Source organism: Phoenix dactylifera, chromosome 12 (genome assembly GCF_009389715.1).
Source record: "Phoenix dactylifera cultivar Barhee BC4 chromosome 12, palm_55x_up_171113_PBpolish2nd_filt_p, whole genome shotgun sequence".
In the NCBI taxonomy this organism is placed as follows: domain Eukaryota; kingdom Viridiplantae; phylum Streptophyta; class Magnoliopsida; order Arecales; family Arecaceae; genus Phoenix; species Phoenix dactylifera.
In genome coordinates, this window is record NC_052403.1 from 4,475,448 (window position 1) to 4,503,151 (window position 27,704).

The 27,704-nt window shown below is 36.8% G+C and overlaps 2 protein-coding genes across 3 annotated transcripts; one reads left to right on the forward strand and one right to left on the reverse strand.

Moving 5' to 3' along the window:
* Positions 1–1,699: 1,699 nt before the first annotated feature.
* LOC103705921 (NADH dehydrogenase [ubiquinone] 1 alpha subcomplex subunit 1-like) lies at positions 1,700–9,259 on the reverse strand. Its single transcript, XM_026804217.2, has 3 exons — positions 9,031–9,259; positions 8,814–8,903; positions 1,700–1,992 (listed from the first exon to the last, which is right to left on the reverse strand). Exons 1-2 carry the CDS (start codon positions 9,139–9,141, stop codon positions 8,814–8,816), a joined length of 201 nt encoding a protein of 66 aa, XP_026660018.1. The 5' UTR covers positions 9,142–9,259; the 3' UTR covers positions 1,700–1,992.
* An 8,110-nt stretch (positions 9,260–17,369) lies between these two features.
* Positions 17,370–27,316, forward strand: LOC103705964 (KH domain-containing protein SPIN1-like). Of its 2 annotated transcripts, none has more exons than XM_039132375.1 (7): positions 17,370–17,709; positions 17,830–17,918; positions 20,763–20,914; positions 23,031–23,147; positions 23,228–23,344; positions 26,227–26,370; positions 26,897–27,316. In XM_039132375.1, the coding sequence occupies exons 1-7, from the start codon at positions 17,630–17,632 to the stop codon at positions 27,041–27,043; spliced, it is 846 nt and encodes a 281-aa protein (XP_038988303.1). In that variant the 5' UTR covers positions 17,370–17,629; the 3' UTR covers positions 27,044–27,316. The 2 variants fall into 2 exon arrangements, with proteins under 2 accessions (XP_038988303.1, XP_038988304.1); XM_039132376.1 differs by having other exon boundaries at positions 17,375–17,709; positions 20,763–20,845.
* The last annotated feature ends 388 nt before the right edge of the window (positions 27,317–27,704 follow it).

The following is a 27,704-nucleotide window of genomic DNA, read 5'->3' on the forward strand; positions in this document are numbered from 1 at the left end:
ACTAGGCAGCCTGTTGTGGGCCCAGAGGCAATCTTGTGACTTAAGCATTCGAATTGTTTCGATCGTCAACGGTTAAGATGTTGTTTTCTTTTTTCGAATAAAATCTCCCTCTCTAGAAGGATTCCTGAGTGAAACCGACCAGGAGCAACCCATAAAGTCAGCTGAAACTAGAATACAAAATTCAGATGGAAAGTATATCTAACTTTATAATTCGGGGGGCATGAATATATCGTTTTTATTCTTCTTAAGACAACTCTTCTTGACGCTATCATTAATGTGACGCCCTAGGTGGTTTCTTTTCTCTTTTTTTCCGCTCTTTAATTAATTAGACAAGCATATATTGGAAGTTGGTAAATATTTTAAGACTCGTAATGGTCCTGAGTTTTTTACTAAAAATGGAGATAGATGGAAGGGGTCCCGAATGCAATTGAGAGATAGGTCTAAGACTTTCTAGAGAGAAAAAATCAAGGCCCAGAACACATGGGGGCAAGCTTGAGGGAGTGTTGGTATTTTCTTTTCCTTCTTTTGCTTTTCTGATGAGAGAGAGGTTATTATATCCACCAATTAACAGGAGATTGCCACCTTCCCCTTTTTTTTTTTCTTTTTTCTTTTTTTTCTTTTTTGGTACATTGGCGATTCATATGTGACGGATGTGAATGTGGCCAACAAAATCAGAAAGCAAAAAATTACATAAAGATTCTGGCACTGGCCCGTAGTCTGCTCAAGTGAAGTCTTCCGACTTCCGAGTGGTGAACTGCATAAGAGACCATCCAGTCTGCTGCACCATTCGCGTTCCACTAGACGTGCGAAGCCTGATGGGAGGCGCACTCCTCCAATAATCTATGAATATCGCAGAGCAACGGCTGGTCCTCGACTAAGCAGCCTCGATCCCGGATCTACTTGATCATCGTGCCGAGGAGATTGCCATCCTTCAAAACACATTTTTGAGCATCCTTCCACCCGCTCGAGACCAACACTCCACGAACAATCAACTAATGCATCCAAACCCAAAACTTGTAATTGTCTCATGTAGAATAGTTAAAGAGCAAGAGCAACAGTTTTTCTATTAGATAGTCGTTATCTAATAGAAAAACTTTTGATTCGTAGTAATCTGGTATACAGGATGCACGTAACATGTAAAGAGACGAAAGGTAAAGAGTAACAGAGCAGAGCAAACGCTGGATTGGATTTCAACCAATCGGATCAGGTGGGGTATGGTAGATATATTTTCCAAGCTCAACAATCGATCAGTCAGATCATTTTTTCACCCGAACCTAATTAAAATAAAACGTCAAGCCTAGAGTCAACTAATATAGGTCTACCACGAGTGTAGAATCGAAATGATAGTCTTTTAATTGGAGAATTGATAGTTACACTTCAAATTTTAACTATGAGATTACTCATATTAGGGATTCAATGCTTCTATTTCTTCAGCCGGCAGCAGCCCCAAAACAAGAAGGATGGACGGCGATGGCAACAATATGGTGCAAAACCTTAACATATGGTGCAAAACCTTGCATAGACAGCTGCAATCTACCAATATGACATTAAAAGTGAAATCACCAACTCAAGCACAACTCAAGCAAAATCAAATCATACGAAGCACATTAGTCCCTCTGGTGGCTTCCTGTTCCATAAAAAATTAAATTGATCGCTGAAAGTTCAACTTTAACAGCACATCCCCCAAAAGGCATTATTCTATCTGAAAGCAAAGACATGAAGTAATTTGATCGATTCAAAACAAGAGCACAATCCAACATTCTCCAATTGTTCAGTGTTCACAGACTTATGGCCCCAGTTAATGAACCAGCCAACCATCTACAATATTTTAACTGGAATTCTCCACTTCGACCAAAGAGGGGTTCTCATGTGCATAAATAAGAAAAAGACCAAATAAAAACATGGCACAAGGTGCCTTAAAGCTCATTGTCTCCAATACTTGAAGGAACATTATTACCATCTGCGATGAGCCCCTCCCATGGACAACCAGTTCTGCATCAAGGCATCAAAATTAGAATGCTTCATGATGTATCTATCAGCAAGACTTGTTTAGTAGTTCATGGTAACAAACCAAAATGTTCCTTCTTCAAGATACTGTGTTTTGTCAAATAACAAAATCTTCAATTCTGAGAGGCCAAGTGCATTCATAAAGTGAAAATGAAGTACATGACTTATTTTGCTGATACTTATGTTAACAGTACAGGCAATGCTTTTTCACACCATGCAAGCCATGGACCAGATCCTACAGTTCCTGGGGAACACATTCCTCAAATCATGTGCTTATCATAAATTACTCAAGCATTTTCAAGGTATTTTCCAATTGTGAATGGAGAGAAGGATGAGAGAATTCCTCTCTGATTTACTTACTTGGCCAGACTATTTTTGGCCCGAGCTCAAATGTAGCTCATTGGGTTGAACTTAAGCCAAGGATGCTGGTCCAAGCACGAGTTAGGCTGACCTTGGGCCAATTTTATATTAATGCAGACTTAAGCCCGAGCACACATATAGCCTGGCACAGCCCATCTGATGTGCATCCTTGGTGGTAGTAGCTCTTACTCTAGTCCAAGTAGCCATTTAATTCCTTTAGCTGTTATCACTATTGGTCCCAATAGGTAGCCTCTTCCACGTGTGGCTTACAATCTAGCCTTTCGTCTACTTAGCACATAGTCTTTTCCATATATTTCCTCTTTTCGTGATTTGATACTTGTGACTTGAACAATTAGAATAATATGAACCTAGGTGAAAAAGGTCTATAATGCTAGGACACCAAAATGGCAATACAAAAAAAAAGAGAGCATCCTAGTGCATAAGGCTCCCAGCCTCCCACCATTATCGGGTTTGAAGAGGGTCAAATGTACGCAGCTTTAACTTGCATGCAAAGTGGTTGTTTTCGTATTCAAACCCGTGACACCTAGATCATAATGGAGCAATCTTACTTTTGTACCAATTGGCAATTAATGTCTATGAAATACTAATTTAAAAGTTAAGAAGATGCGGTAATATGAACCAAAGTAACTACCCAAAAAGAATATTGTTTAACAGGTTTTATATAGAAGTCACTTTGACTTCATATCATTAGAAATTTGATTTTAGTCTTAGGCATCATTTTGTAATTATTATACAAGCTTCCTCTCAAAACCATGAGTCAAGTTGAAGAGGTTCTCTTTATTAGAGTTTGAACCCTCAGGTTAATCCCCCCAAACCATTATGGTTGATAACCCTTAACTCTAATCAAAAACTTTCTTCTTCCCCTACACCCTTTTCCCACTTTGTTGTTGTCTGTGTACTCACTACTCATAGAGGTGGGATTTTATGAATGTTGGCATCAAGATGATAGATTGGCTGCGTAATCTTGACACATGCTCAAAAGAAATAATACATGCAAAAAAGAAAAGGTTCCAGTTGAAACCCATTAGTCTGCATCAGCCATGCTGATGCCCCTACAAAGTAACTGAAGTAGTGGATGGATTGGCAGTGTAGGAAACTACAAGCCAAAATCCTAAAGGAAATTTCAATGATACAACTAGCATTGGCTTGATTCAATTTTTTTCAAAAAAAAAAGAGGAAAAAAGAAGGAACTACATCTACTTAACCAGTGGTCAAATTCAGAATGATGTTAGCATGATTGCATGCGTGAAAGGAATACCATTAAGAGTTCAATCTATTATGTAAATTTACAGTTGAAAAGTAGATCAGCAATTCACATTCCTAGGCTATGAAAAAGACATATAATTGGAACACCTCTTTATGGTGGCTCAAATCTTTAATGCATGAATGACAGTTCCAGAATCAGAAACGAGTGAAATCAGTCAAAATGTTGATATTAGTTAAATAGCTAAAAATGTATTCATCAACTTTTATGGTAATTTGGTTCAATGAACCAATGATACGGACAGGGGACATCATAGTAGTGACTCAAATCTTTCCCATATTGACATGGAGTTCCATAATGAGAAGTGTAAACTCGCCACCATGTTGATGATAGCTGAAAGTGAAGATTGCCTGCAGACAAGCACCAACCTTATGGTGTCATGATCCAATAGCACATATAATATGATTCTCACCATGGTCTTTTGGCATAGAAAAGGCTCACTAAAAGACCATTGATCTGGTACTTTTTTGTGTTTGGAGATGCATGGACTTTGTTAGATTTTGGTAAAGAATTGTGGCATTAACTTCCCAAAGTCAAGTTGACAATTTTAACAGAGACACTTAATTGGACCAAACAACAGTTGGTCAGCATCAGCAATAATATTCCTCGAAGAAGTAGATAAACCATATGAAAGCAACAAGATCAAATTAGAGAAATGATACACAAAATGTCCTCTCATAAAGAAGTAGCACTAATAACAACAAAATTCATTATAATTTTTTTAAGAGAAACATTTGAGACATGTAGCAGGAAACACTTCTGGAAAAAAAAAACCCAATTAATTAATTCATAGTGAAATTCTTAAAACTTTGTTGGTGTAAGTTCTCCTACATACAAGTCTACCACAAGAAGTTAAATCAGCTAAAAACTAAAATAAGTCACCCCAGACTTATTTTCCCCAATACTCATTAATATATTCTGTACATTTCTGTTAAAACTCGAGTGATCCAAACCTCACCCTTAGATCTGAAGGAATTGGAACTATTAACAAATCTATATTATGGACTATATGGTCCCCTGTAATCAGAAGATCCAACTTGATGATGTTATTTACATGTAAGTCATGTGAAAGTCCATATTTTAAAATTTATTTGACTATATGGCTTTAGAATAGCTAATCACTAATAACTCTAGTCTCGAACAATAAAATTGGTAAGCCCTTTGTTTAGAGTTCATTAAAAAGTAAAAGACAATAGCTTGTATATTACAGCCAAAGTCATCAAGATTGGGACTGAGTCGTAAGAAATGTATTGAAAAACAAGAGTCAACTATAATGTAGATGAATGGCAAACAAAAGCCATACACACAAGAAGTCTAGTTTCCATCATCAGCACATGTATAGCATGTCCAATTGAAACAAATGTTACATTCAGTTATTCAATACATCTAAATGATATCTATCAATTCACCTTAACCTTTTGGTGGTGTCATAGAGAGGGGCAGACAAGGATGAAATTTTAGCATCTGGTTGTAAAGATATGAAAATTTGCCTCGTACTTTTAACTCCACGGGTTCCAAATAACGGGCTGCGTGTGAGCTAATTTTACCACCTGAGACTTATTGACGATAAGTAATTCTAAAATCCATATGATCATATAAATTATAGAAAATAGAATTCCACATGATATAATATGTATGTAACATGATCAAGTTTGATCTTAAGATCCAGATGGCTATGTAATTCATAAAACGGATTTAAATTTTTAGATCCTATCTGATCTTGATCCAAGGATGAGATCCAGATTTTTTACCCATTCTAATCCCGATCATAGGACCTCGATCATAAACCGTAAGGTTTTAACAACAATGTTTACAACCTTATGGCAAAATCTTATCTTCATTTTTCTTAAAACTTTCTCCATGACAGGATAATTGAATTGATACATAGTATGTGAATATCTTGAACAACTGGAACATTATTTATTAATTCTCCATTCATCTACTGAATAGTTGACCATTTTTCAATTTTCATGTTTCGTTTATATTTTGAATTTTTTGAAAGATATCAAAAAAAATAAAAAAACCTATAATCTGAAACACAGTCCATGATCTGAGCCTATCTAAATTATTCTATGATTTAAGAATCTATCTCGATCTTGACAACATCGATAGATTCCTCTCATTTGAAGATGCATTAAGTCTAAGACTTCAAAAATTAAAACTTTGAGTTCATTAAGTCTAATCTGAAATGAGTATTTGCATGCCTGTATATACCTAAATCAAGGTTTGCCGAACTGGTACAAGAGATGTCGTGTATAAATTAGCCCCATGTCCACGAGTTATCACATGGTACAGCTATAAATTATTTTGTATGGAAAGAACTATAATACATTTACTATATAACTATAACATTCACAAAATAATATGTGTAGTTGCCATCATTATGATGCCACAAACAACTTAATTTTTTATAGATTCAACAAAGAAAGAGATACAAAAACAGTGTTGTGCTAACCAACCAATTCATCATTATTCAGGCATGAGGTTTGATGTGGAGATGTCTTGGGTTATATTAGTAATTTCCATCTATTTTTTAAATGTAATAATCTCGGCGACCTTTTTCACATCATGATTTCAAATGCCCAACCTTCTACCATAAGATACGCTCTATAGGAATATATTGTTGCACTCTAGTTTCACTTTAGAATTGTTTTTTGGTTGTCCAATTCACAATTACATTAGGAGAGGAAGTCCTTGTCAGAAGACATATATGTGGCTTGATTCTTAGGCATGGAGATAGTTCAAGAATGAACAAACACTTGAAGCCAGAGTACTTCAAACTTTAGAAGTCAAGCTATTATCTCCATCTTCAAAATATAAGAAAGATGAGTGTGCCGTATTCTCCCTTTTTTCATAGGAGTTAGGAGAGAGAGAACCTCCCTAGAAATTTATTAAAAAAAAATGAAGAGAATTGTAGACAGGGAGAGAAACGCCAACCAAAGACCCACACAAACAACTCAGCACCAAAGCCCCAGACCTCTCAAAACTTAGTCAGAATTTCAATTTTGCATCAAATTGAACCAACCCTCCCCCCCCCCCCATGATGATCTTTTCATAACACCCCCCATTCTTAAAGTGGTCCAAGAAGGTTCTACTCCTTGCTTGGTGCTTTCCGACCGTTCTCTTCCAGGGCTTTTAACCTAATGGTCGCAGGTTCAAGTCCTGCTATACCCAAAAAAAACTCTCCCTTTCATTCCTTAACTCATTCATCCATGAATTTCTTTCCCGCTACCCCCCTTTTTGGTAGGAGATAGTTTCCTCTCCCGCTTAAATTCCTTGCATCGGATAGAAGCAGCCCATGGAATGAATTTCGATACACAATCATAAGCAGCGCGTTCTTCTTTGGAAAGACACTCTAATTTCTATCCTCCATAACTGCAAACAGGTTGTCATCACCAACCGGTCCAAGATAGATCTCCACATATAAGGATTCCTTTTCATCCTCCAAACTGTCCAAATTAGAGTGTCATATTCATTTGAGGTTTATCTTCACTTTGGTGAATTTAACATCTGATGATTTATGCAGCTCCAGATGTGAGTTTTCTGATGGTAAAAGATGCTGAAATAATTCTTTTAAATTTCTTGATGTAGATGTTGCTTCACATAAAGCCACCAAAACAATTCAAGACGAAGTAATATAGTTAAAAAAAAAAATTGTCAACTACAGTACACTCCTTAACGATGGAAGTGTTAATAGAATGAACCTGAAGAAAACACAATATAAAGCCCACTTCACTATGCTCATTACACAAAGTTTCATTTGAACTGTCATGTCTTTAGCATTTACTAGGTTCTTTAGTAGTTGAATCAAGTATCATGGTAGTTTTCGACATGTAGTTGTTTAAGTTGTTAGATCTTTTATTACTTGTGTTGTTTCCAGTGGAACATAAAAAAATTCTGAAACTTGTTATGCTGTTGACGTTGCAGACAGAGACTTGGAGGGATGTTCCACCCTATACTTATATATGAGCCATGCATGAGGAAATGTAATCTGGCTTGTCATTGTGAATAAAATTTTAGCGTTTGGCTTTAGATAAGGAACTCTCCTTGATATCTTCTTGTACTTATACCAGTGTACTCTTGTGGATGGCAAGCATGTAACTGAGTTTCAATTGTGTTCCCTCCTTGCCTCCAACTTGGACTTTGTTTCTGCTCTTGACCTCACTTCCAGCAGTCATTTTACTATCCAAAAAGCATAATAAATCTATTCAAACATGACCAAATTTTCAACCCAATCTAAATCTAAAAAATGTTTTGAGTTTTAAACATCGCCGTGACTCAATTTATTGAGCTTGTAAAATAAAATTTGCAATGCTCAAAAGCAGCTTGAAAACAAATACCAGCATGCCCAAAAGCGTCTATATCAAGTTAAGCCTCCAAAACGGGAAACTCAATCAACCTGTTTTAATTACAATTCCTAGTCCTTCTCTCTTTTGGCTTCAGAAGATATACAAATCAACATAATGTGACGAATAAAGCATATCATGCAATTATATGAAAAGAGGCTTGTTGGTGATAGACACTCAGTTAACAGGCAGCTTTTGCCTATTTGAATCATCCATAGAAAAGCTATCCAAGGGCTGAAAATTCATTGATTATGGGGCCCGCTAGGAATGATATGGGTGACCAATCTGTGCACAATTCATGTTGAAATTGCAACGGAAAAGGCTGTAAGATTCATCTTCATAACCAGAAAACAACATTTCTTTTTCCATCTTGTGAAAGAGAATAGATCGAATTATAACGCAAAGAGTTAAAATGAAGATGATACATCATATCACTAACAAAGCAACTAAGTTAACAAGAGAGAAAATGTTATCAAATACACAAAATCATTATTTTAAGTATCCAGATAATGTGTTATCTGTTCATAAATCCGTGAACGATAGGGTTTTACTCAGGGTCTCAGTTATCTAAAAAAGAGTATGAGTTGATTAGTGGTGGACTCCTCTCAAAAGAAAAATAACCTGGAGCTGATAATTAATACTAACAATTGTTTCATTTCCTTGAATCTATCAAATTGGCTAGTGTTCAAAGCCTTCAAACCTCATCAAGAAATCTACCAAAACCCTAACCCTATAGCCAATCCATCAAACAAAAAGCGATCAAAAGAAAATAGAAAGCAAGAAATTGATATCGTAACAATAAAACAGAAACTGACCTAATTCCCGGCGGAAGAATATTGCTCCATGATCTTCTTGTCCCTCCGCTCCATCGCCACATCCCACACATCATTCCCAATATGCTTTGGCTGCAATTTATTTAAAGAAGAAAAAAAAATCAACTTCCAAATATGACAAAATCTCAAATTTAAGAACAATAAAACCAAAAATCACATAAACAAATAACAATTGTATTCTTATTGTTTGAGATCTCACCCTTCCGTGGGCGGCTTTGTGGATGAAGTACTGGGCGTTGCCCATCACACACAGCATCCCGGCGATGATTCCCATCGGAAGAACAGCTTCCAACCAAAACAATTTCACCATCTCCGAGGGTTTCTCGAATCAAAATCAACGAACGAAAAAAAAATTAGGAGAAAGGGTGGGGGGCGGGGGTGACTGGGGTGCGGCTGCTGTTGTTCCGACGCGAAGCGGCAGCCCTTTGGACTCGTCGAGGGGTATGATAGTAAAATGAGGGAATAAATTCGGGTCATTACCCAAGTCCGATAAGACCCGACCCGATAACCCCATTTCGGGTTGGGTTGGATCCGGGTTGTGGGTTAAGACAACGTAGTCCGAGCTGAGACTAACCTGAATCTGGATCAAAGCAATAACCATCAAATTGGAGCAGGCCAAATAAATATATGCGTTAGTGTCTCCTTTAAAGATGGACGATTTAAGAGTGATTTCTTTTTTGTTGACTGGTTTGTTCTTGGATCTCCTAACTCATCTTGATTCGATATGTTGATAAATAATAGCATTAGACGAGGCCGGTGTATCTTTTATTTATTTTCTTTAATGCTTATATTGGGATATATTTAATAAAAGTTTGAAGTTTGGTGGATTTGTTCAAGTCACTACTCTGACAAGAAAATGTTGGAAGTTCTCGAAAAGAGATCGATCAAGCATTTGACACGTATGCAAACATATATAAGATGATGAAGTATGGTAGACCACAAGTCATAAAGGTTGACCATGGTTAATTGTATCACCACTGCATGCATGTAGCTTCTTGCCATCTACAATGCATTGGATACCATAATTATAGCCATCAACTGCTAGAAATTAGTGCCTAAAAGGTTGCTAAAAGATTTGGGGTAGCACAAGCTTGCAGGGTTAAGCTACATATAGGCAAGCATATATGTGGTTCTCTGGATTAGAAGGCAAGCCCAGGCGTTCTTAAGGCCAAAGCCTTTTTGAAAAATCATTGATACCTATGCACGTATGCAAACAAGTTCCAGATATAGAAAAATGCATGTCACTCTATACCTGATATGCATGTATATGTTCAGCAAAAAAAAAAAAAAGAACCATGTATTGATTTAGAGTACATATGATGGCATTTAATATTGGGTGGCAACGAGTTTTTGATTTCGATAAGTGAGATCCATCGTCGATTGCAGAGGCTGGATAAAAAATAGTAGCATTATTGATATAAGAGGTAGCATCACCGACAAGCTAGAATTCATTATGTTGTTCAAGTAGTTGAATCAAAATACATTTTTGAGAGCAAAAAAGGTAAAAGACAATTGTTTACCCAATTGTGAAAATATTTCTAGATTGTTTCATTGGATTGGTAATCCCGCGTTGCAAAAAGTCAGACACTTATTTACAACATCATAATATGTCAAACTCAAAAGACGATGTTTAGATATTACACCAACACCCAGTGCATATTCTTTATTCTCCTTGAACATTTGAATTGAGTCACATGTTTAGAGAAGACCTTGATTTATATCTAAATGATTTGTTGTTATCCCAATGTAAATTGCTATTGGATGTGTAAAAACCCATGCAGGTATGTATTTAGTTCCATATTGGTTGTTCGCTGAATAGATCTTAGGTACTTATACAGGATTAAGAAACCCAATTAATAAGTTCTGACTAACCTTTTTGGCTGGGGTTTTGGATTGTTACAAATGATATCAGAATGGATCTGGTCCATAACCTATGTAGACTAGGAGACACTGCAATATGGATTCATTGGGGCTGACCATGAGCCGATCGTTGTGCTTGTGATTAGATTTGAATGGATTTGAACCCTTAGCTTGACGAGAACGTCAGGCTTAAACAGAGGGAGCATGTAAGGATTCATGCGGGCATGTATTTAGTTCCACATTGGTTATTCACTGGATCGACCTTGGGTACTTATACAAGATCAAAAAATCCAAATAATAAGTTCCGGCTAGCCTTTTTGAATGAGGTCTTGAGTTGTTACATGATGTGTCAATAAAAAATAAAAACCTATCAATTGGAAAGGTTCTCTCTCTCTCTCTGATAAAAAGAAGTTGACTTAAGTTTTATTTTTAAGCAGAGTTGCTTTCAACGTAGAGCTCATGAGTTTATTAGTTTCTATAGTCATAGATTAATATGAGCTCCACACCATTTAATGGAAAAGGAAAGCTTTAAATCGTAACCATAAAATAAGTTACTGATGATAATTTGAATGAAAATCAAGTTAATATGGATTTAATTTCAGACTCGTACACACAGCTTGATTTTATTATTTGTCACTCAATTGGATCCTAACTTTCTTTTTACCATGTTTACACTAGAATAGCATTTATATACGATTTATGCAAAGACCTAAGCTAATTCATTGCCTATGAGTCGCATTTTGGACTCAAAATGCAGATAAGACAATCAGAGTGGTCTTTAGGGATCGCACAAATATTTATTATGTGCATATCATCCTTAATATAAAACAAAAGCAAGGACCAGAGCAAGGATGAGCACAAGAGTGAACGCTGGTTGGAAATCGACATACTCAATGAAATTTAAGCAATATATTGTTTTCATCACACAAATATCCGGAAAATATTTCATTGCCATCGTAAAGTAGGATTAAAAAAACTATCACGCAAGGTTGATGTAATTTAGCATGACCTATAAATGATACAAATGATTCGAGGAATCAAAATCACAATAGCATCCAACAGCTAAAATTGAAATAAATCTCCTAGTAAGAGAAGCTCTTGATCTCATAGAAAATGCTATAAAGCTAACTTAATTAATTTGCTATGTATTCCACCGAAGGACAATTCTAGAGGTTTTGATTAATAAACAGTCAAGATTTTGTCTAAACATACATCATTCCAACCATCTTAAGTGTCATGACATGGACAACCGGGCCTGCCACGGTACGTGCTTCTTATCATGATACAAACACTTGGACCTACTACCCAACTCCAATGACTTATTATTCTCATGTCATTGAAAGAGCAATCCATCTATCTAGTTTACAGATTCACAAACATAAACCCTAAGTGTCATCACATGAACAACTAGGCTGCCACGATGTATTTTTGTTACCACGACACAAACACTTGGACTGACTGCGCAACTCCAATAACCATCAAATGGCAATCCAGTGGGTTCACATGTCTACTTTAGGAACTCGTTTGGTTCGCGGAAGAAGAAAAGAAGAAAGTGTGGTCAACGAAAAAGTAAGAAGATATCTTTTATTTGATTGGAGTTTTAAAAGAAGAAAGATGAGAAAGTTGTATTCCTATAGGAATATGATTCCCACATTTCGGACTCATTTGGTTCGCGGGAAAAGAAGGGGGAAAGTGTGGTCAACGGGAAAGTAATGAGATGCCTCTTGTTTGGTTGGAGTTTTCAAAGGAGAGAGAAGGGAAAGTTGTATTCGCATGGGAATGTGATTCCCACATTTCATGGGAAAGTCTTTCCCATAAGAAACATGGGAAAGTTACTTTCCCATGAGGCGGGAATCACTCCATTTTTACTTTTTCCCAAAAGGTCCCTTCAGCATTAAAGAAGCATTAAAGAGGCATTAAAAACCTAATTTTTATTAAGGGCATAATAGGAATTATATATAACTTTCCTAGGAAAGTGGATGGCCAACCAAACATAAGCACCTTAGAAATTTGTCACTTTCCCATGGTCAACCAAACATGCCAAAAGTACTTTCCTAGGCATCCTCTTCCTAGGAATTTGTTTTCCAGGAATCATATTCCTAGGAAGGAAAATGCTTCCCGCGAACCAAACGAGCCCTTCATGGAAAAGTTACTTTCCCATGAGGCGGAAATCACTTCATCTTTATTTTGTTCCAAAAAGGCCCTTCAGCATTAAAGATGCATTAAAAACCTAATTTTTATTAAGGGTGTAATAAGAATTACACATAACTTTTACAGAAAAGTGGATGGTCAACCAAACATAAGCACTCTGAAAATCTGTCATTTTCCCATATTTAACCAAATATGCCAAAAGTACATTCACAAACATTCTTTTCCTAGGAATCTTCTTATCATGAATCATATTCATAGGAGGAAAAATACTTCTCGCGAACCAAACGGGCCCTAAAAGTTCACAAACATACACCTAAACCTTCTATAATTCTCTCTCTCTCCCCTAGGATAATTTTTAAATAAAAAATACAAAAAATCTAGAGAATTGGTATTTCTAATCATTGTCATTGATGTTTCCAAACATGTGTGAGGAGCACCATTCTAGGTCAGTGTAAATTTGGAATAATTTTGCAAAATTACATGGAGAAGCGATATGTACATTCAGGAACCAGCTTGGATTCATAGAATGAATTTGATGTGATGTTCACACTTGAAGGGAAGAGAGATGGGAAAAAAGAAGAAGAAAGAAAGAAAGAAAGAAAATCCTAAACCTCGAGGACACCACCCCCAGAACCATCTGGCCCAGTCCAACCTCTTCCGGGCCCACCCGTCCCTTTCTATCACCCTCCATTCGTGAGTTGGGCCGTCTCAATCCCGACCCGTGACTGGCCCCCCTCCGCGGCCTTCCTCCGAACCGAAACTTCGAGCCTGCTCTGCGGTCGCGCCCAACTCTCTCCAACCCCCCCACGTGGCCCGTCTCGTGCTCCGTAGCCCTACCAAGAAAGCAGCCATGGGCCATGGCAGAGCAGCATGAAGCATTCGAGACTTTAGACCATCCATTGTCTCATAGTGTCCTCAACCATCCGAAGAACAAGATTAAGATTTTTTTTTTTTTTTGTTGAGGGTAAGAACAAGATTGGGGGTATCAAGTCTATGGGTGCTCAATTATTAAACTTTTGACAGCAGTAAAGAAGGTTAAACTTGAAATCTAGAAGAGTATTGGATTATGAGCACTTGAAATCATGAGGAGTGTGCGACAAGAACTACTAGATTTGCTACCAAAAAAGATATGGATACTCTGCTGTTAGTCTTCCAAGATCCTGGACTTTTCACTCCCACCAACTTCTTCACTTGACAAGATTAAATTTGAAAATTTTAAAAGAGTATTGGGTTCTGAGCACTCGAAATAATGAGCTGTATGTGGGCTTTGGGTGGTGACAAGAACCACTAGATTTGCGCCACAATGAAGTAGTTTTATGAGGTGCCAATCTATGGAACTCTAACGGCAGTCTTGTAGGGTCATTGAACTTTTCCACTCCCACCAACTTCACCACCTCAGTCCTCACAAGGTTGAATTTGAAACCAAGAAGAGTATCATCGCTTATTGAGCTTAGGGCTCGTTTGGTTCGTGGGAAGCATATCTCCTAATAGAAATATGATTTCTGAGAAGCAGATTCCTATGAAGAGAATGCCTAGTAAAGTACTTTTGGCATGTTTGATTGATCATGAAAAAGTAACAGATTTTCAAAATGATTATGTTTGGGTGACCATCCACTTTTCTAGAAAAATTATTTATAATTCCTATTATACCCTTAATAAAAATTAGGTCTTTAATGCTAAATGATCTTTTTGGGAAAAAAAAATAAAAATGAAGTGATTTTCGGCTCATGGGAAAGTAACTTTCCCATGTTTTTCAATTTTTCATGAAATGTGGGGATTATATTCTCATGGGAATACAACTTTTCCATCTCTCTTCTTTGAAAACTGTAACCAAACAAGAGTCATCTCATTACTTTTTCGTTGACCACACTTTCCTTCCTACTTTTTTCGTGAACCAAACAAGCCTTTATTGCTCTTGTAATAATGAGAAGGGTGTGGGAGATGTGAGCTTTGGAGGGTTGACAAAAACTAGTAAATCTGTGCTGCAATAAAGTAAAACTATAGGGTACCAAAACTATGGGACATGGAATGGTGTATTATTATTGCAAGGGGGTGAGAGTTTCTGTGAGGGTTTATGGCAACGAAGCAAAGGGAGAGAGAGAGGGTGCGGGCTCTTAACGTGTGATGGAATAGTGGGAATGGGGTTATTGGCGTGGAAGGGGGGATGGGATGACGCGCATGCGTACGTGATTTAATAAAGAGGGGTGCAGAGAAGGGCTTGGAGGCAACCCCCTACATTTCTGTCCCTGCATGCCCCCAACATGCAATGCCGTATACTTTTTCTATAAGACCAAAAGGGAATCCTATGCTCTTTTGTTCTTCTTGTTCAAACCCCCATGCCCTCCTCACTCTCTCTCTCTCTCGCCCCCCTCTATATGCTTGTGTATATGGGTAACTATATTGCTGATCATAAAGAGTTTTCTATATATTAATCCCTAAAATATTTCACATATATATATATATATATATATATATGTGTGTGTGTGTGTGTGTGTGTGTGAAAGTTTCTCCATTTATATAGATTGGTTCCCCTGCTTGTTTTTAACCTAATTAAGGCTAATTAGGGATGTAGAAAGGCAAAAATTTTCTTGTCATAGTAGCAAATCAAACTGAAGGCTTGGCCTCTTCTCACTCACTTTATTGCCTGAAAACTGGCCATTAGGAGGCCAAATGGTGGAAGGGAATATGTTTAAGGGCGGTTGAATTTAGAGGAATATGGGCAAAAGTATCTGAAAGATATAAAATTAATATTGTTAGGAGAATATGTAATGACGAATAAGATTTTAAGGATTAAAATTAAATATAGAAAAGAGAGATATTAATATGCAAATATAAAGAAATCTAATCTGCAAAATATTCATGATTAAAATATTAGGTTTCAATCTGATCTTGTATTGTTGTACTTTAAATGCTTAGTATTACGAGAAAGAATCACCTTAATCGAAGTTTGGTCCATGTTTTGAGCATGTATTTTTCATTTCTGAATGAATTCAAGGAAAATATCCAATTTTAACTCTCTATTGTATTTATAACTTTAAGCAACTATTTTTTAATTTCTAGAGAGATTGTCATCTGAAGCTTCATCAATTGAGATGCTTACTTTCTTGTTTTGCTCTCTCTCTCTCTCTCTCTCTCTCTCTCTCTCTCTCTCTCTCTCTCTCTTTTGTGGTAACTATGCATAAGTGTTTCTCTTAGAAACTTTGCTTGAGTATTTACAATCTCTAAATTGGTATACAAATTTTGTAGATATTTACTATTTTTGAATTACATTTTGAAAATTGCAATGATGGATAGCTTTGAAGCTTTCAATCACTAATATGTTGTTGGCATGATTGCTACTACATTTAGAGTGACTAGACTTTTTTCTCTCTTAAGCATAGCTAGTATAAATTGGAGTGGCACAACATTTTATCATCTTAGCTTGAGATCTATGTACGTAGGATTGCTTAAGATAGTTGCTTGATATTGAGAAGAAAGAAGGTGGTTTTCGGTCCCGGAGTGCTGGTTAGGCCAAGGCCAAGAGAACCCTTCAGATACCGTAAGATGCGTTTTACAGCCCGGAGAAGTACGGTGGCGAAAGCGTGCATGAACTGACAAATGATTGACGGCATAGCAGGAAGGGCAGTGAAGTAGAAGCTTGGGTCTCTCAAGCATAGTTTGCTAGGCTATGCTCCAAGGATGAATATAGTTAATAGATTTCTACACGACCAATTTTATGAAGAAACATGTGCAACTTTTTGATTTTATAAGTTCTTGGATGCGATAAACATATAACCTACAAATCAACCAAACAATGGATATTAGTAAGCGACTAGTTTCTCTCCAATCCAACTTCTATAAACTCTACGGTGAAATCTCCCCTGTATACAATCCGTTATCTTCCCCTTAGTCATATATGTGCTTGCCTCATTGATAGATTTTGGTTTCATTTTAAGAAAAAAAAGGTTAATTAAATTTGGTAAACATATACAAGATGGTTTAATCAGCAACTAATTATTATTACCAATCCAACTATGGTCTCAAGTTAAAAAATAGATCAAGGATCTCATAATAGATATCCAATTTATTCCCAAGAAAGACAAGGGAAAGGAAAATATATGTTTTTATTGTCTCATAGGCTCCAGTGGCTTGATGGTGCCTGGCCAACTATTTCATGTGAGAACATTTAAAGCCCTCAATGCACTAAAGCTTTTTTTTTTTGGCTCCTTGGTACAAAAGTCTCAATGAACCTTACCATCCTCGTTCCTTTGTACAACTGTCTCCTTGCAGGGTGCATGTCAAAACCAAAGCATAAAAACGTGGGTCCAATGGTACAAACCACCAGATGGAATCAACCAATTCAACGGCTACTGATGAGATTGTTGCACCTTTTATGATTGAGGGACACCACTAAAACACTAGATTCTCCATCAAACAAATTTTTTCTACAAGGATCATTGGGTGGGCCTGTCTCTCTCTTTTCTCCCCTCCCTTCCCCACCCAAAAAAAACATCCAGCTTTCTCTGTCTTGCTGTAAAAAAAGTAGTGTAGTCCCCCTTAGACGCAGGCACCTATTTAAATCTCCATTGAAAGAGATCCCAAAGGGAGACTCCTTTTTTTCGCTTTCTTTATATTTTTTATGGGTTGCAGGGTTGTCCAGATTGAGAGAGGGTACTCAGAGCCTTCTTCTTTCAGCACCCACGGAGAACACCTTTCTACTATCTCGCTCCCTTTTTTTTGCTTTCCCTCATCACCTTTCTCTCCTCTCTTTTCTTCTCTTTCTCTGCAACACGTTTCTTCACGCAAGAATGTCGGGCTTATATACTCACAGCTTCTCCCCTGCGAGAGGCTTCTCCCCACAGATAAGAGGCACAGCAGATGTAGATAGGTACAACAGGATATATAGAGCGATAGGGTTTTTTGATGTCTCTTCTTTTAAATTTTCAATCTTTTTTTATGATATCTAGCGTTTATGAATCTTTGGTTGTTCTTTTTGTTATGGGTATAGTCAGTACCTGGCAGAGCTGTTGGCGGAGCATCAAAAGCTTGGTCCTTTCATGCAGGTTCTTCCTATATGTAGCCGTTTGTTGAATCAAGGTGAGTCCTTTGAATTCTTTTAGGTTTTCACTTTTTTGCTAGTTCATCAAATTTTCAGGCTGTGTTTACTGATCTTTGTTATGTCTGATGTCATTGTTTCATAGATTTTCTATAAAAATGCTTTCTTTTTGCTGCGACAAGATTGGGAATTGGAATTATAGAACCGAGGTTCGTGTTATAATGCATTTCCTTGGTCGAATTTTTTTTCAGTGGCTCATAATATGAGCCTTTAGGTTTCTATGGAATTTGTGAGTATAATCACAATTGATGAGACTGCTGTACCAGGAAAAGTTTTTTTTTATATATTTCTTGTGCAATCTACGTAGTGCTCCAATCAGTCTGAGAGTTTCCATCGCTTCCTTCATGGATATTAATAGCTGTTTTACCTTTGTCACTTTATTGTCTTCGTTGGTCTTCTGCCTTATTCTATGTAAGAGATTTGTCCAGATAGCTCGGTGTATTCGCATGATTTATGAGGCATAACCAATGCTTATTGGCCTTCCTGTTTCTTTTTGAGATGTGGTTTTGCTTGGTGATTGTTGACTAGAAAACATATCAGGGATGTAGAATCTTTGTTAATCTGGTCATGTACAATGGAAGCGGTTTAGCTGTTTAAACTGATTCATTGTCACACTTGTTTTTTTTTTGTTTTTTTTTTGAATATGTTGAATTTGTACCTAATTATCCTTCAAGAATATATTGGCTAAATATGAAATATTGCTTTGTATGATGGATTCATGGCCTTTTTAACTGGGTAAAACAACATTTGATTGTGAAACTGAGAGTAGTTAGAGGTTTGTGCTTTGTAACCAGAGTAGTTTACTGGGTAAAAAGAGAAATGCTTTGAGGTGGATGTTGTTGTCTCCGTGCCCTTGGTGCAAGAGCATATTATGTTGTGGGGTGTCCAATGCTGTTTCTGAGATGTTCTTGACAAATCTTGTTGGATAGGCGATTATTTCCTTAAGTACAAGATAGCTAGAAAGAAGACTTACCCCTCCATGTGGATCGTAATTCTTTGGATTGGCAACGATATTCCTGATTATGTTGCTGTTTGCTTTCCTTTTGTGTTTTTGTTGTGGCATTGTTATAATTTTAGCTTTTGTCTGCCACATACTTGCATTTCTGTTTTGGTTATTTCTGTTGTGGTCCTTTTGTTGATGGCTCTGTGCTCTGCATTCATTATGAGATTACTTTTCAATTCATAGGTGCAACTGGAATCGTATAGTTAACTGACAATAGTTGGTAGGATAGGTCATGGGTTTTGACTATGCTCTGGAATCAATTCTCTTCAGTTACATGTGTGTAGCAATTATAGTATAATTACCAACTTGTCGATATATGTCCAATATGTACTTTTTAATGCTTCTTTTTGTTTTCCTGATTGCTGAAAAAATAAGGTTACGTTGCATTTTAATAGTAGAGGCACTTAAGAACAGATATAGTATCATATTGTATAATCAGGAATTAGCAGTATTTTTCATCTAAGGCCAGAGTTGTTTCCCACTTTCCATGTGTCATAATAGTTGTTGTCAGGAGTAGAAACAATATGAGTAATGTTTTAGCTACATGTAAATAAAATCATTAGAAACTTCAACACAGAAAAATAAGTTGGAAATCCACCAAGCTATGCCTGAACTTGCATCGTCAAATATGTGCAGCTGCAAATGTTATTTTGCATCTGCAATCTGGAACCATGCCAAACACTAAAAAGAACGTCCTGAGTACCTAATCTGCCATTCAGTGATCTAGTCCGATGAAAATTTACATAGTTCGTACTTTGATTTATGTCTTCCCTTTTGTTCTTTTTCTGGAATTTAGGCAGGGCTGCTCAACCTTGTAAGAACTTGGTTGAAGGCTTGAAGCTATAGGAGCACTTGCTGGAGCAATCATCTTTTAGAATATGGTAGTAATGCCCATATTCCCGCAGAGACAGTGGATATGTGCATAGGACTTTGATTATGATTTGCTGCTTGTCAATCTGGATCATGCCTTGCAACTTTTTGATGATAATCTTATAAAATTTTGATGAGATCTTGTAGATTTCTATATCAGTTATATGTGGATAATGGGGTGATGAAAAGGAAGTTTTGCTAACAAAAAAGAGACAATATTAAAACCTCCATTTTCCTAAATATACTTTTCTTAGAATTTTTATTTTTTTGATTTGTTGCACTTCGTGGTTTGGTGGAAGGTATTGATAAGCTGCGAACCGTGTCTTTGTGGCTAGCTTTGGTACAATACTGCAAAATATTCTAATGAATGTCACTGATAAATGGATGTCACTATTATTTGCAGCACTTGTTACAAATGGGCTGTTCTTACATAGTTAGCACTAGAAGAAGCATAAATATATTGCACATAGAGATAAGATAGAAAAGGATGTTTAATATATTTTGACGCATGTTTGGAAGTGTTGCTCCCACGTTTTAGCTATCTATAAGTTGCACATACTCATTGGCCCTTTTAGATGTTCTAAATTCCATTGGAGGTACATAGTTATATAATATGATTATCTGATATTTGAGTGATTAGTGTTATCTCTTTCTTCATGTTGCATTATTTTTATGTCTTTCTTCATGTTGCATTTTTTAATATCTTTCTTCATGCTGCATTTTTTTTCTTTAACTGCTCATTGATCTTGTGGTAACAATAGTTTCATCATTAATATATACCCTGAAGTTTACATTGGACATCCTATATTATCATTTAGAAGGACCCCAAAATGTGTGATTAGAGGAAGGGAGGAGTAGATATTTTTAGCTGTTATCTTAAAAGTGCATTCATCTCGGGTTTTCCTATTAGCCTGCTGTTCAGTGATCAATGATATTTGTTTTGTTCTGATAGAAATTACGCGAGTCTCGGGAGTGGTCTCCAACCAAGGATTTGGGGATTTCGACAGCCTGCAGTGTGGAAGTCCCAGTCCCATGGTTTGTTCAAATCTTATTCCTAATGTTGGGGGAAATGGTTTTGGTGGTCAGAGCAGGCTCCCACACAATGTGAATATGTGCTTTCCTTTCCATTTGCATGACCAGTGATTGTTACTTACATAGTTTTAAATGCCTAAGTTCATGTTTTTGTTTGTCTTGTTGCATAAGAAAGTTCATGTAAAAGAAAATTGCTAACCTTGACTATATCTTCATTATGCTCTGAGTTTAACAAATGTTCCATCAGAATTGTTTGGTATAGATAACATTATACTATGAATTGTTCTTTGCCTTTTTGGGAACTCTACCAGAAAGGGATCAAATATGATATAAATTGAAAACACAGCACTGCAAATTCAAAATTTCAAAGGTATAGCAGAGCTTCATATCCTCCTGTTCCAAATGACAGCACCATATTAATCAGACTTCATCGTGTGGTTCATGATCTCGCATAACAAATAATTAATAGCTTTCACCATTAAATAGGATTATCAGTAAATTTCAGAGCTTCTACTAACCACCCCCCCAAAAAAGATTCTACTAACTCATTATCCCCATAACAGAGTGAAAGAATGATACTGTAGTGGAGGGATTAAAATTTCTAAGGTGAATTTTCTGATTGCCATATGTCTGGTTCCTTAATTTGTGGAACAATAGTCACTTCGTATTTTGAGTTTCAAAAATGATTTTGTGCTCTTGTCATTTTGTATATGATACATTGCAATCAAATTTTGAAATACCATAAAACCTCTAAATTTCCTAGAGCGCCTTTTTTGGTCTGTTATCAGATGGACAGCATTAAATGTAAATACTGGCACATCTGAATTCTACCTTTTAAGTCTCTTAAACCTAACTAGCCAGCATATGTTACCCTAATCCTTGAATCAAACATAAAAGAGAGATGTATAAAGCTCAATGCTATCATTATCCGTCATATCAACAGCTGTATTTTTTATCATTTCATGTTCATGTACTTGATCATATTCATTTTATAACACTATTATTATCTCATAAAATTCATTCCTTAAGAGGTTATTAACTTTGTTGCCATGAACGGATTTCATTCTTCATAGATCTTTGACACTTGCAGTGTTAGTTGTATGATGAATATTTCATATCCCTTTATTGCAATATTTTCCTGCATTTATATTTGATCATCGGATTTTACTCCAAAAAAAATATATTTGATTATCGGAAGCATTCTTACCTCGGAAAGCCAAAATTATTTTGAACTACTGTTATAGGTGGCTGTTTAGTAGCCTCTCTAATCTATTGCAATTAAGTGTGGGACTCTTCTTGTTTGACCAATTACATTACAAAGCCATTAAGTCTGGAAAGTCTGATATTTTTAAGTCCAATATGATCAACATATTTCATTTTGGAGGCCTGAAGATTTAGATATATGATTACTTCTTTGTAGCACTCATATCACCCTAATGGTCATTCAAGTTTGTTCAAAATTCCTATCCTCCATTGCTGGATATATACTTTCTGGAGGCACCATATGCTTCAACAACTTTAATTGATTGTAACTGTATTCAAGTGCTAAAAATTTGAGGAGGTTGTATTATACTTGTTATGAATGAATTGTTTTGGAATTTTTCATAAGGGTGGGAATAGGGGATAAGGCTGCAGTGGAGGCTCCTATTTTATGATGCTGGTCAATTCTAGTAAGTTAGACACCTGCTCCTTCAGTCTATATACATGCCATAATGTTTCCCTAAGACCATTACATAATCAACAGTCATGAGTTAAGTCCCTCATAGACAAGGTGGAGTCAATTTAATATCCACATATGGCTGTGGAAGTTGGTTCTTGAGGACAGTTGAAGTCTAGTATCTCTTTATGCATATGATTTTTATAAGAGTATAGTTCAGTATGATATTAAATCAAATCGTTACCATAGAGCTACAACTTTAATGTCCTATATAATACCTGCATTATTTTCTTTTTTTAAAACATTGTAACAATATACTTAGTATTTGTCTCTGGTCGTGTATCTCCACTCTGCTTATTGCTTGGATGTTCAAATAGAATTATGTATCTCCTGCTTCTCTTTTTCATTCACTTTTGAATGTTATGTCAAACTAATTATAGTGCACCATGAAAATAAGTTTTATGCAGTGGCTTTCGTTTTGCTAGCTCCTTTGTTGACCATAACTGTGGACTTTATTTAATCTTTAAACAGAGAATAGGTTTTCCCCAAGGAATTAATATGGACTGGCAAGGAGCACCGCCAAGCCCATGTTCATATATTGTCAAGAAGATCTTGCGCTTGGAAATTCCAGTGGACAACTATCCTAATGTGAGTCTTTCTATTCCATGATGATATAGAGGATATCTCGTTCCTGGTTCATGATTTAACTCATTTCTGCTGGTTTTCAGTTCAATTTTGTTGGGCGTCTCCTGGGACCCCGAGGCAATTCACTGAAACGGATGGAAGCTTCTACAGGATGTCGTGTTTACATTAGGGGAAAAGGTTCAATAAAAGATTCTGGCAAGGTAATGAAAGTTCTCCCAGGTGTTCTCCAAGTGATATTTCTCATATTTATCATATTAGAGAACTCATGCTTCTATCCATCTTATATCCTAATAACTTCGGGGCAAAGGAGATAATGTACACCAAAGATTTGTTAACTAACCGCTAGACTCACACAAGAAGGCATAAACGAGTCAAGAATGACTCCATGTAATAACCAGGAACAAGTCCAGAGAAGAAAGAATCAAGATAACAAACAGGTGATTGAAAGACAGATTGGCCTAAAGGGGATTCGAACTAACACCTACAGCTCCGTTGCCAATGTTAGCTAATCAGAAGACCCCAAAAGCTTAAGTTGTTAGTGAAGGGATGAACAATGTGTATCAGGCCTTAGAATTTATTTGTATGTCCATTCTTTGACCTTGAGATTGCAACTAGTTACGGCTAAGACCCTGCCTGCAAATATTAGAAGTTAATTATCTCAAGATATTGAAAGATCCCACATCGGCTAGACTCGTTTTAGAGCTTGGGCATATGAGGCGGGTGTCTCCAAATCCTACAAATGCGTTTTGGATGGAAAACAAAATCGGAGAGGGGTCTGAGCGGCGTGTGTGCGCACGTGCGGGCCCCAGAATCGGACAATATCGGGCGGGGAGCCCCGTGTTCCCCCCTTATGTGGCCTCCACGTGGGCACTGGGTGCCTCACGTGCCCTGCGCAGGCGGGGGCGTGACATTTGGTATCAGAGCCGAGGACGGCTTTAGTCCGAGGGTGGGTGAATGAAAGATCTCACATCGGCTAGACTCGTTTTAGAGCCTGGGCATATGAGGCGAGTATCTCCAAATCCTGTAGACGCGTTTTGGGTGGAAAACAAAATCAGGGAGGGGTCTAAGCGGCGTGCGCACGCGCGTGCGGGCCCTAGAACCGGACAATATCTAGCAGAGGAGCACTGTGTTCCACCCTCATGTGGCCCCCACGTGGGCACTGGGTGCCTCACGTGCCCCGCGCAGGTGGGGGCGTGACAGATATCTCTCTAGCTATTCTTGGTGAAATTCTAAAACAGATATTTTTCCATTTTCTAGTCATGCATATCGTGCACCTTCTCGCTGTAATACGGTGCATGTTAACCTGCTCACTGTAACTAATTAGAGTAATCCATCTTTCAAGAGTAAGCACCAAACTTGTCATATATTTGACCATAATTGGGTACGAATGTTTTATCCTCAAAGTTTCCAACCAGGAAACTATGGTTCATATATGTATATTAATATGAATGTTACCATAAGTTCAGGATGTAGAACTCCCAAATATAAATGTCATCTCTTTGTGCAGATACTTATTAACATCTTAACAATTAAATTAATTTATGATTATCTTGCTTATATATGAGCTAAAATTTTCACTGATTTTATTTCTTTATCCAAACATTTAGTAGTAGGTGAAAAGTTAACCTTGCTATATTTGACAAATTACATTAACTTTATTAATAAATTGCACATAAAAGATCTTGGAACATTTTCTTTATATAGTGATTTTTTTACTAGTTTATAGCATGGTTGTACTTTTAACTTTCTCTTCTTAAGATAGTTCTCTGTTTCTGTTTGACATTCTTTTGCTTTGTATGTACATGAACGTATAGTGTGGTGATAAAACATATTTTTGATTAGTTACATGCCCTGTTCAGAGAAGTTCCATTTACTCCAATACTTATATTTACCAACCATGGCCAAAACTAAGTATAACATGAATTTCAATGGAAACAGGTATTGGTCTTAGTTATTCAAAATCTGAATTACGAACACTGTTCTATTGAAAACAATGTTAGATGTCTCGGAGAGCAGCTCTAGATATACTTTTCACCACTTCCAGGTTGATCTTTCAGATTATGCCTCCTCTCAGACCCAGTGATTGAAATCTCCACTTTTCTTGTGATGGCTGTCTCTAGCTATACTTTAATTAAAACATGAGCTCATATGTTAAGACATAACTACATGCACTACTATGTCTCACAGCTTTTCTATGTTATTTGTATGGTGGTTCTATCAATAGTTGGTTCCTTTAAAAAATCCTGACTACAACCGTCAAGCCTTATTTCAGTTTTAGTTCGCTTTGTGGGATCCTTTCTAATCATTCCTATTATGGGCTCATCTGCTATCACTGCAATTTTTTCAAATCCTTCTTCTCAACTTTTATTCAGGTTTCCATAGGTCATCTGCTCCCTTTTCCTAACCCTTAAATTCCTCTCCTTATTGAGCCCCGGATGTTTATTGCACATGCCCATATCATCTCAGTAGGTTCACCGCATTATTGTGATATCACATCCTCTATTATGCTCATTCATCTCCCTATCTTTCCTAGTTTTAATAAACATTTCCTTCAACTTCAGATCTATCATACTTGCATAGTGTGCTTGGGCACTCTATTGCCCGACACTCTAAAGTCTGAACCATATAAAATTGCTGCCTGTGTTACCATCTTGTGTAGCTTTACTGTGTCCAAAAGCAGGGTTGCACCATGCGGCACGCAAGAAGACACCTTTTTTGTTTCATCCATTCAAAATGAATTTTATCTGGTGTATTTTCATATAATACAGTATCTTTATTTTCATATAATACAGTGTCTTTGTACTGATAAAAATTATATTCTCCAGACTTGTTTGGCATGTCTAGCTAGTAGTTTGTCAAATTTTTGAGTACATTTAAACTAGTGACATTTCTCATATTTTTTGCTCTTAAGTTTTAGTTTTTATGCCAACTCAACCAATACAGTGCTTTTTTTAAGGTTTAGTAATGAGTCTCCGATTATCACGTCAATGAAGTATTGGTCTAATATTCTTTCGTCTTTATCTATTGCTTTCTCTTAGCTTGGAGGTAGAAACTTATTGTACTTATTCTTCTAAACTTACAGGAGGAAAAACTAAGGGGAAGACCAGGCTATGAACACTTAAATGATCCGCTGCATATCTTGATTGAGGCCGAGCTACCTGTGAATGTTGTTGATGTTAGGTTGAGACAGGCACAGGAAATTATAGAAGAGTTGCTTAAACCAGTTGTAAGTATTTCTTAGCATGAATCATTTGTTCAATCCCCTTAATTTCCCAAATTTTAGCAGCTTTTAAGGGTCATAATATGCCATGTAATGAGCATCCTGCATTCTGAAGAGGTTTGCTATGTCTGATTGTGTAATGATCTTTTGTTGGGTCTTTGTAATTTTAGTTTTCTATAATTCTAGTTAGTTTTAATGATTCATGCACATAGAGAACATTTGGAACGTTATGGGCTATATCTATCTATACTTTCATGTTGCTCAAAGCTCAAAGTGGGAGCAATAATGAAATTCAATGGAAGAAATGACAAAATCTTTTGTTGCTAAAGCTCAAAGTTTGCTTGCATTTCTATTTGTACTCCTGCCTCAGACTTCTTTTCCTAAATTCAGTTGAAATTGGTAGTAGAAAAGGTAAAACTTCCATTCCCTCCATGTGGTGTCAACCTCAGTTTTTCAGTAATTTCGAACTTCATCATAGGCTTAATAAGTATTATTCTCTCTGCTTTGTTGTAATGTATCTCGCCATCTACAGGATGAATCACAGGATTACTATAAGAGGCAGCAGCTTCGGGAACTAGCCATGTTGAATTCAGGTTTAAGAGAGGACAGCCCCCATCCAAGGGGCAGTGTTTCTCCATTTGGAAATAGTGGAATGAAACGAGCAAAAACGGGATGGTAGAGAATAATTATTACCTCACTAATAGCTCTCAAAATTTTTTTCCCTCCTATCCAATCATGCCTTCAGCTCTAATTACTTGTTAGTGGGGCTTGTGTGGGGCAGATCACCATTACTAGCTGGTGAGTTTGATCTGCTAGTGGAATTTTTTCAGTGGAAGAAAAGAAAGAAGATCTTCATGTTTTGTTGATGTCAAGCTATGTTTGTTGTACTACATTTTACTATAACTTAATCATCAAAATTTAGTGAATTTAAATCTACTTTTGTTTTACTATATATATAGATCATGATCTATAAAGTGGACAACTTAGCATCTAGAGTTGTGTAGAGTTAGCGTGATGACTAACCACCCATCACAAGTCAAACCAACATATTTGTTTCTCTCGAATGTATGTTATTAACAGAATTCAGAAACCTTCTTTGAAAACCCTTTTTTTTTCCCCTCTTGTCCTTTATGACATGAGCTGTCTCAGGGTCCAAGCCATTCTAGCAAATCATAGCCATCCGCATGGCTTGCTTGCTTGGCTGTTGTCCACGAGTGGTAGTTTGTTTGTTCTGTCTCACACTAGATATTGCTTGGGAAGCCATGATTGGGCTCAAGAAAAGCTAGAAGAAATTGCGTTGTAAGCATCAGAAGACAGCATCAAGTCAATGTCTCAGAAGT

What these genes read in the sequence shown, in the direction of transcription:
- LOC103705964 (XM_039132375.1), top strand. Translation starts at nt 17,630, where the DNA reads ATGTCGGGCTTATATACTCACAGCTTCTCCCCTGCGAGAGGCTTCTCC. An exon ending in GGCACAGCAGATGTAGATAG is followed by an intron (nt 17,710 to 17,829) that starts GTACAACAGGAT and finishes TTATGGGTATAG; the next exon opens with TCAGTACCTGGCAGAGCTGT. An exon ending in AAGAGTTGCTTAAACCAGTT is followed by an intron (nt 26,371 to 26,896) that starts GTAAGTATTTCT and finishes CGCCATCTACAG; the next exon opens with GATGAATCACAGGATTACTA.
- LOC103705921 (XM_026804217.2), bottom strand. Translation starts at nt 9,141, where the DNA reads ATGGTGAAATTGTTTTGGTTGGAAGCTGTTCTTCCGATGGGAATCATC. An exon ending in ACAAAGCCGCCCACGGAAGG is followed by an intron (nt 8,904 to 9,030) that starts GTGAGATCTCAA and finishes AATAAATTGCAG; the next exon opens with CCAAAGCATATTGGGAATGA.